Source organism: Seriola lalandi, unplaced genomic scaffold (assembly GCF_002814215.2).
Source record: "Seriola lalandi dorsalis isolate HSWRI2012SDOR001 ecotype SW California unplaced genomic scaffold, Sedor1 jcf7180002054885, whole genome shotgun sequence".
Lineage (NCBI taxonomy): Eukaryota > Metazoa > Chordata > Actinopteri > Carangiformes > Carangidae > Seriola > Seriola lalandi.
The window spans coordinates 4,773,338-4,783,393 of NW_019525437.1; the positions used below are offsets into that span (position 1 = coordinate 4,773,338).

General features: G+C 37.4%; 2 protein-coding genes across 2 annotated transcripts in view; both read right to left on the bottom strand.

The window, feature by feature from the left end:
• LOC111671796 (uncharacterized) overlaps positions 1-533 on the bottom strand; it is an 8,511-nt gene extending 7,978 nt beyond the window's left edge. The window contains exons 1-2 of the mRNA XM_023429002.2: positions 458-533; positions 27-128 (exon numbers count right to left, since the gene is read on the bottom strand). Coding sequence (XP_023284770.2) covers positions 27-128; positions 458-509 — 154 coding nt within the window. The 5' untranslated portion in view covers positions 510-533. The remainder of the gene's footprint in view (positions 1-26; positions 129-457) is intronic.
• Positions 534-7,693: 7,160 nt separating this feature from the next.
• On the bottom strand, positions 7,694-10,056 carry LOC147817828 (uncharacterized). The gene is made up of 5 exons (XM_087180048.1): positions 9,984-10,056; positions 9,553-9,654; positions 9,283-9,450; positions 9,022-9,138; positions 7,694-8,460 (listed from the first exon to the last, which is right to left on the bottom strand). Exons 1-5 carry the CDS (start codon positions 10,033-10,035, stop codon positions 8,024-8,026), a joined length of 876 nt encoding a protein of 291 aa, XP_087036174.1. The 5' UTR covers positions 10,036-10,056; the 3' UTR covers positions 7,694-8,023.

Sequence of the window (10,056 nt, forward strand, 5' to 3'; positions counted from 1 at the left end):
AGTAATGGACATGAAGAAAAGACTACCTTGAATGGAAGCTGTTATACACATCGTCTCTGAGGAACATGGGAGTAGGGCTGAACTTGAGCACTGTTGATCTGTGCAAGTTTGACACATGAGTGCTTCAGCTGCAATGGAGAGAAAAATAGTGAAAAACTGTTGAGTGAAATGTGTGAGGTCTTTAGGGTTAAAGGGGTTTGATGGTTTATAAATACTCAGAACTCTAAATATTGTTGCTGTTCACAAAGATTTTAAGACATAATTGTTGTAATGGACAAAAATAATTTAAAGTGTCTAATATACACTGCTAGACTCTTATTATTTAGTATTTAGTTGCTATTTAAATTATATAATAAATAATTTTATGGTTCTGGTAAGATGTAAAACTTTTTCAATGTTTTAAATTAATTTCAGTATGTACCTGCTGCAACTCTAATGTAAGAAGAAGTAGCATTACCTGTGCTGGAGAGCGCCCAGACCAGAGTCAGAGAGAGGATCAGCTTCATCATGATGTGGAGGTGAGCACTGCAGATTAGTTTTCCTGGATCATGACACTTCAACTCATCAGCAACTCTTTATATACTCTACAGGTGTTGAATACATTTATGACAGATGCATGCATATAAACGTCAGGGATTGGGTGTGTTCCCATTTTTACAACATGATCATTCAGACAGCGAACCCGTCTTTTGTTGTGTTGAAAACATGTCAACATTCCTTTCCCCACCCTTTTAACCTTGTGAACCTAAACTAAAAGCATGAAGTTTAAATTTCTAAATTCCACATGTAAATGAGGATGATTTAACTTTTGTGTGTTTTGTTGAAAGGTCACAGGTTACAATGACCTTGACCTTTGCCCTCTGACCACCAAACTCTATTCAGATACTGAGATATCGCGTTCACACGGATGGAAACTACTGACTGAAACTCTGGATGTATATATGGGTGAACAACCCAAACACCACCAGTGCACACACATAAAATCCCACCCTGACACCCTATAATATAGACTATAAGGTATTCAGTATACATATACAGTATTCTTAAAGGGTATGACAATACAAGCACTTGTACTGTAACAGTGTCTATAGTGACTGTAATAGAGTAAAAGCAATTCAACTTAAAATTTTACACAGGGCCCACATATCCCCCTCCCGACGCCATAAGTTTAATATGGATTCCTCCCCACAATGTCCCAAATGCAAAATAAAGACAAGGAGTTTCACTAATTGCCTGTGATCTTGCAGGAAAATTCAGCACTATAGAGAGTGAAACTAATGAAATCCTCTATTACTAGAGGGTGTGGCACTCTATGCATGTTACGTCAATTGCATCTATTACTGATGAGTATAAAAGGAAACTCTACATGTTTACATTCTGTACAAGGAAATGCTTTCTTTTGAGCTGGGTAACAGATGTTCCATCCAAAACATATCGGCATAAATCATACTTGAATATGTATTTTTGTTTTTTTTGACAATGTATGTTAAAGAGAATGTATTTTGCAGAATATGGGAGCCTTTTATGTCATGTATGTTTTATTTTCACAAGAGGGTTTGTATAGACCTGAGCAACACTTGTCTATGGGCTTATTTTTGCTAAAGTTAAATTGTGTCATACTTAGTGTATCGGTTCATGAATTCAGCGTGTTTTGCGAGGTCACCATGACCTTGCCTGTTACTCTGGATGTCGTCAGTGCCCCTCGGATGTTATTATTAGAAATAAATCCCGACTTTAAATGACAAAGACTGTGCTGTATTTTTATGCCTCTGCACTGGTAAAAGCCAGAGTCCAAGCCGTATTGTTTTTGGGTTGTCTGTCCGGCCAGTCCATTTATGTGGACACGATATGTTAGTAACGCCTTGACATAACTTCTTCAAATTTGGCACAAATGTTCACTGGGACTGAAAGATGAACTGATTAAATTTTGGTTGTCAAAGGTCAAAGAAAAAAAAAATTGATAATATATATGATACTGACCAATATACATTATTTTCAATGAAAATCTGATCTATCTTACATGGAATATTAGCCTATATAAAATCACTTGCTCACTTTTAATAATTCTCACTGTAGAAAGCATGTTTTTCATTTGTATTTTTTTGTTTTGTGTCATGTTTCAGTCAGTGAGCAGAAGACAAAGACAAACACATCAGACGTTCGTTGATGATCATATTTCGTTTTGGATATTGTTTTTACAGGGAGGAAATTGTCTGACATACTTGCGCCACCCTCCCTCATACCCAATTATCACACAGCTTGATTCACCCATTCAGTGATAGTGTTTTCCTAACCAAGAAGACTATACTGCCGCAGCACCACCCAGTGTGGCAGCTGTCTACTCAGGGTGTTTGGTCAGGACTCAAACTCACCAGAGCTGTAACTGCACTGTAAACCATTATACAAGAATTTAGTGGAATCAACTAATCTTTTCTCATTAATTTAATGTTAATATGTCATTACGTTTTGTTAAATTCAAGTTCATTCTTAGAATGTCTAGTTTTCATTTTCAGACTTTGGAGCTTATGAAAATCAGTTTTTCTCAATAAATAAAGTTTTTAAAGAAACAAAATTATCACAGTAACAGACTTCCCAGCATTCTTTGTTTGAGACTTAAAACTCACCAGAGACTCTTCTTTTAGTTTGAAAAAAGCTGCCATGATATGAAGTTCCTGTGTCTTCAGTGCATGTGAACACGGTTGTTTCTTTTGATAATGATGAAAACACTGCTAACCATGATTAAGGTAACTATTGAATTCAGTCCCTACACCCTGTACACTTACAGTTTAACTCAGTCAGTGGTTTTCTTTGTCCTGACTCTACAGCTATAAGGTTTTCATGACAAGAAAAACTGATTCTTTAAACTGAGAAAATGTAAAATATCTTTGTGACTAAACAGGCGATTCAGGTAAATATCTTAATTTTATTGAACTTGTTTCTCAAATAAAATGAACTCAGTTCCTTTTCCATTATTAAAACTCATAAAAACAATCTCATAAAACAACAAACTATTTAGCCTGAGTTCAGGTGTTTGATGTGCTTAAGGTGCTTAGTTCAGTATTATCATTTTATGGTTTAGGCCTATACAACTAAATAGTGTACACTTTTATTAGACACCTCAAACACAAAATGAAGACAAAGTTGAATGAACAACTGTGGAATCACTGGCAGACCAAGTATTAAATGTCAATTATTAGGCTAAGTGACTTTGTTATGTTTTAAGCCACACCTGTTGTTATTGGAATGATGCCACAGTCACTCTCTAATTATACCTCAATACTAAGTCACTGAAAACAAAGTGTACGATTTCACCAGGCGGGTTGCGTGTCATACATAACATACATCCTTACCTGGTGAAATTCTTTTTTCTTGATGAGATGTCTTTGTGTGTTATAAAAGGAAAAATAATGGAGGTGTATGATTTATTATTGACTTATCTCGGTCACTGTAGTCACTTCTTGATTCGATTTGCACACAAAATTATACAAATACATTTTATTTTAATTTTTTTCCTTATGAAGTGGATGTGTAGATGAGGTAAGAAAACCGTCAAGGGCTTATGTTAAAACCTTCCCTCAATGTAAAGATGTAAATCATAAAAAGTGACAGAATAAATTGTATTACTTTTTTACATATATACATATATATATATATATATATGTATGTATATATAAATTATTTAATCTAATAGAAAAAACTAGAATTATCAGCTCATAGTTGTATCCCTCTGCCACTCAGACTAGTTTCAGGTTACATCCCTTTGTATCAAGACTCATATAAAATATGAACCATTTGTGTGAAATCTTGCCATAATTGCTGTGTAAAGTCTTGAGTCATGGCTAAAAAGTGTTTTGGGAGGTCACACTGACGTTGAGCCACCAAAATCTAATAAATTCATCTTTGAGTCCAGATGAAAATTTGTACCAAAGTTGAAGAAGTTCCCTCAGGGCATTATGGAGATATCACATATACAAGGCCAAAACCGCGTTTTGTGAGGTCACCACGATTTTGACCTTTTGACAACCAAAATCATATCAGTTCATCCTTGAGTCCAAGTGAATGTTCGAGCCAAATTTGAAGAAGTTCCTTCAAGGTGTTACTGAGATATTGTTTCCATGAGAATGGGCGGACGTACGTATGTATGTATGGACAGACAACCCAAAAACAATATGCCTCCAGCTCCTGATGGTGCACACATTTAAAATTTTAGTTATTTTTCTGCACCAGATCCTTTGAGGATGGTCCATATTTGTGAACATGCAGCACTCTCATCTTAAGTTAGAAACCAAAGAGAGCCTTAAAACCTTAAAATGTCCAAGGTCACCCCAATTTGCTCTATAACAATGTATGGGGCTCTGATGCTGTGAGGGCATGAAATGTTTGTGTAATTTCTTGCACCAAAATTAGTGTTTTATATCTTAAACTTTACATCCAATTCAAAATCTGGTTGAGACCTGTTAGGTTGTGCACTACACAGCTACAGTAGATTATGGGGTTATTAAGGTAAGTTATTTCTCCCAGTGGCTCAAAGTAATTTCGGCTGTAGCCTATAACCTCACTAGCCCGACAGATGAACACAACCTAATACGTCATTGAAAATCAAAAGTATGTTTTTCATCAAGAGGGTTGTGTAACACACATCTACATGTGTTTACATTCTTTCTACCTTTGTCATAACTAGCTCTACTATTTTCTGTTGGGACATCTCTGCATATTATCCTTTTTATAAATAGTCTATGATATCAAAGGAAAAACAATAGAAGCTTGTGTTTCATCATTTAACTACCAGTTGTGACAGCGCTGCTGTTGAACTACTCTGTGTGTGTGTGTGTGTGTGTGTGTGTGTGTGTGTGTGTGTGTGTGTCTTTTGGACATTTTATTTGACTTTCAGCAATGGATAATAAAAAGCAAAAAGCAAGTGATTATTTTTCTTTTTCATGATGACAAAGGGATGAGTAAAATGTAGGTAGATTTTAATTTTATATTTTATTTATACAGAAAATAAAGAAAATACACTTTACTAAGAGAAAAATCTAATGACCAAAAAATACATGGAACCGGGAACTACCACAGAGATGGATTTGAGTACTTTGATAGGTGTTTATATGTCTGTCCATCTGTGTACAGATTTAGTCATTGTGATTGTCATTGTGACTGCAAGATACAATCAGGAAATTCTACAGATGTGTAGTTGGAGACTGTCCTGTGAAAAACAAGCCCACAGGTCGTTTGTGCAGCAGCTTGTTACAACCCATAGTTATGTTTTGTTGTTAAGCAACATCTAGTGGTCGTTGTAATAATGACAGGAGCAAAGGGAAAAGTGTGGTAATGTAGTATAAAGAGTGAGAAACTGCATCAGGGTGAGGTTGTGGTGGGTGGATGGGTCAACATGACATGGCGGACTGGTGTTCGACTGTGTGAAACCTGTACTTTATATTATTTCTATTATCCATGGCCGTTTGGTTGTTGTTATTGTAACTATGACAACAGACATCTCGAGTAAATACTCAACATCGTCTGATGTTGAGTATTTACTTACTTAAACCCATATCACGATTTGTAGTAGTAGTAGTTTTTGTGCCTGTACCCAGGGCTGGGCCTTAAATCTGGCATTTTCCCGGTGGGCTGACTCACCTCTGGGCCGATATGATTTAAATTTGTAATATATTTATATTTATATATATATAAAATTAAAAAAATTAAAAAGAGACCCTCTACATAAACACACACATACACAAACATCAACAACCGGCCCATATAATTGGGGCAGCGGCCCATTGGTTCATTTTTTCTGGCCCATTTCTGGCACATCTCCTCATGTGCTGGCCCCACCCCTCCCTGTCTGTCCTCTCTGTGTTCAGTGTCAAACGCGATACACCTGTGGACGAAGGAGGGAGACGTTCAAAATGGACGGACAGCATCATCCAAAACGGGAGGAGGGAGGTGCGGAAATAAAAACATTACATGCAGAGGCCGCCAAGTGTGCCAAAAACCCCACATCTGTTTGCTTCAGGGGCCGCAACGACCTCAACTTATACGGCGTCTTTCAGCAACAGGTGGAAGGAGGAGAGGAAGAGATGCAGGAGAGGTACAGGGAAGGAGCACAGTGAGCAGGAGGAGAGTAGGGACACTCAGAGAGTAACATTAGGCTGTGTGTGATGTTGATAATGATGCTGAGTAACGTTAATTCCATTAAAGTGGATGATAATAATAAGATAAAGGCATCATAAAGTGAGACCATCATCAGCTAGCGTTACTGCTGATGCTCACTCAGGCAATCAATGCCAAATAGTGTAGCATTTGTTAGAGCATATATCATATCATATCATATCATATCATATCATTTATCACATCGTTAACATTATGGAACTGAGGGTTCCCTTGATTAAGATGCGCCAAAGACTGTAAAATAGGTTGCAAAATAGGTTACATCTGTAGCTTTACCGTGCTACAATGTACCCCTTACAATTAATTGACCTAATACAGGGAAAATATTTGTTGTTTTCAACAAAAGGCAACAAAGTTGTACTATTTTTACTTTCAGGAATGTGGTAACTATTATTATATAAATTGTGTTGATTACTGTTATTACTATCAGTGGGATTACGCAGGCCCTGTATACTGTCTACTTTTCCTCACCTCAGTGTGTTCAAGCTGTTGTGCTGTGATGTGATGTGCATCTCTTACACAGGTCTATTACTCCTCTGAACATTAATATTATACGAAAAGTTAATATATTGATCGTGTAAGCCCCTCATTCAATAGTCATCATAAATATTTTGATACCTGAAATTTGTACGTATCTGTATCTAATTGAACAGTTAGTATGCGGTGAAGTAGGACGGAACAGCTCTATGCATGCAAAACTGCATGGATAAACAACTATTTGGTTATTACCATTATATTGTGAAATTTGTACAGGGTTTTGCACATCAAATAATTTGAAATGATTGATACTTCTAGCAGAGCTTTTATTTTGCCAGTTCTTGGTACTTCTACTTTAGTCAGGATATTGTGTAATCCACAGCCATATGGTTACCATGGAGTCAGTCAAGAGTGAGTGAGTACACTGGTCCTTTCTGATCACCAGTGAGTATACAGGTACACTTGCACTGGTGCACTTACCCATGGCACAAAAAAAAACAAAGCTGTTGTAGGGGCAACGGGTTAACGTGTGTTGATTCTGGTAACCATGGGAACCGAGGTCCGGCACGCGTAGGGGTCGCTATTTCAGGAGACACTCCTATGGGTTGTATCAAAGGGTTGAAAAAACGAACTATATGGTTGTTCAGGTTGGAGGACTTGTTGTGTTGGGTATCACAGTTGTGGTGTGATCCCATCTGGTCACTTTATTTGTTTGAGATGAAAAATGTTTCCTGTATTCTTTAGCCTGATAAGGACAGCTATTCCCTTATTTACCCCTATATCCATCTCTACTCTTTCCATATCCTGCATGGATAGATGTTTGCTTGATTTGAGCTGGAATGACAATTAGTAGATCTGATCCACAGCAAAGATATTTTAATACTCAATCATCCTTTAAGTTTTTTTTAACAAAATGCTCAACACTTTCTGGTCCCAGAGTCTTTATTGTCAGCATATGCTGATCTGTGTTTAAATTGTTGTAGACTATTATTCAGACAAAACAAAACATTTAACAAAACACAACAAGATGGGCATTTTCAGTGTTTTCATTCATTTATTTCAGTTTTGAATATTATCAAGTATTATATTACTATAATTTGAAACAAAACTTAACTATTAATTAACAATTGTTAAAGCATTCAATCTACTAATCCTCAGCAAGAACATACCAAGTAAATTAAATCTGTGAAAGTGTTTTCTCTCTGTTATGTGGTCATGTATGTGTCTATTGCATCTGTTCCTTTTTATTCCACCATCTTTTGGATTTTCTAGCCCCTGTGATTCCAACTAATGACAGCAGAGAACAATAAACCTAATTCAAGGCTTCAAAAGCTTCTTGCAGAGTCCTTCTGGTTGTTTCATATGTGTTTCCTGTGTTCTAATAGAGGGTAAAGACAAGGAGACCAAGCAGCAGATGGATCATGCCCAGTCGGATACAACTGGCATCACTGGCAGTTGTTGTTGTAGTTGGGTCAGCGGTTGTTGTTGTTGGGGCAGCGGTTGTTGTGGTTGGGGCAGCGGTTGTTGTTGTTGGGGCAGCGGTTGTTGTTGTTGGGGCAGCGGTTGTTGTGGTTGGGGCAGCGGTTGTTGTTGTTGGGGCAGCAGTTGTTGTTGTTGGGGCAGCGGTTGTTGTTGTTGAGGCAACGGTTGTTGTTGTTGTGACAGTATTACACAAACTGGTGTCACAGCAGGTTGGTCCACTGCTGATGTTACCAGCACTTTGCAGGAAGGGTATGCTTCCCAGGCTGGAAGCAGCTGTACACAGGTTTGCAGATGCGCAGCCAAAGGCTGGAGAAGTGGTGGAGCCACTCGCCACTGTACATGAAAAATCACTGTGTTATTGTACAAATACAATTACTGTCAGTTCATTCCTGGAAGATCTTTTAAGAACTTTCGCTTCACGAGTTAGTTTTTGCTGACATCAAATGGTTTAATGTCTAAACTTGTTGAAGTGATGTACAAGTGTACTCCAGGACTGCTGCTCAACAGAGCATATCTGATCATCATATCCAGTCACAGTCAACATGTACAGTGTTGGTTGTTTTCAGAGGTGAAAACAGGTTTGAAACTTTCAACCAGCACAGGGCAGCAGTACACCTTTTTTCAGTCTGGTGATAAGTTACTCTTTAAGTGGCAGTAGCAGAAGCACAGTGTAAATATACTCTATTAAAGGAAAAATCTTGCTCTAATTTAGAATTTAGAACTGCAATAATTAATTCATTCCTTGATTAGTCAATCAAAATAAAATTAATGCAAAACTATTAATAATTGTAAAAAAGTCATTTTTGAGCAAAAAACAAAAACTCACAAACTCAGCAAAAATTTAAATCTGTAGTCACAATAGATGCGATATAAATGTAGCAAAAGAAGACTCACCATTCACTTGAAAACAGCGGTCCTCCACTCCATTACACTGTATTTCAGTGGTGCATTGAGAGGTGGTGGGGTCACAAGAAAAACACGATAGGCTGTTACTTGACTGAGCAGCAGGGTCTGAAACAGAAAAGAACAACATTCATTTGTGGAAGAGAGAACATTAAGTCGTCATAAACAGAACATGTCAGAAGAAGGATTCCCATATTCTTTCCTTATCTATGTCATCTATCCTTAAATAAATAGTCATCCACCTGTACTCACCAGGTAGTGTTGCTGAGTTGCAGTTATCTGTGTCGCAGCACTGAGCAGATGCAACTGCACTTTGAACACCCAAGTTCACCGAAAATGTCTGAGAGCCTGTTGCTGGACACAGGGAGGACGATGCACACGACTTGAGGATTTGCTTTGCTGGAGTTCCAGATGAAACAGCTACAGAGTCAAAGAGCAGTTTGTTAATGTTGATGGAAAGCACACGTAACTTTGCAGTACATGTATTTCACTGACAAGTAATGGACATGAAGAAAAGACTACCTTGAATGGAAGCTGTTATACACATCGTCTCTGAGGAACATGGGAGTGGGGCTGAACTTGAACACTGTTGATCTGTGCAAGTTTGACACATGAGTGCTTCAGCTGCAATGGAGAGAAAAATAGTGAAAAACTGTTGAGTGAAATGTGTGAGGTCTTTAGGGTTAAAGGGGTTTGATGGTTTATAAATACTCAGAACTCTAAATATTGTTGCTGTTCACAAAGATTTTAAGACATAATTGTTGTAATGTTTAAAAGCTTTTTTAAGTTTCTAATATACACTGCTAGACTCTTATTATTTAGTATTTAGTTGTTATTTAAATTATATAATAAATAATTTTATGGTTCTGGTAAGATGTAAAACTTTCTCAATGTTTTAAATTAATTTCAGTATGTACCTGCTGCAACTCTAATGTAAGAAGAAGTAGCATTACCTGTGCTGGAGAGCGCCCAGACCAGAGTCAGAGAGAGGATCAGCTTCATCATGATGTGGAGGTGAGCACTGCA

Bases quoted from the DNA above. Each gene is read 5' to 3' on its own strand.
- LOC147817828 (XM_087180048.1), bottom strand. From the start codon at position 10,035: ATGATGAAGCTGATCCTCTCTCTGACTCTGGTCTGGGCGCTCTCCAGC. The intron at 9,655-9,983 runs GTAATGCTACTT...TCTCCATTGCAG, and splicing joins CTGGGCGCTCTCCAGCACAG to CTGAAGCACTCATGTGTCAA. The intron at 9,451-9,552 runs GTAGTCTTTTCT...TTGACTCTGTAG, and splicing joins TATAACAGCTTCCATTCAAG to CTGTTTCATCTGGAACTCCA.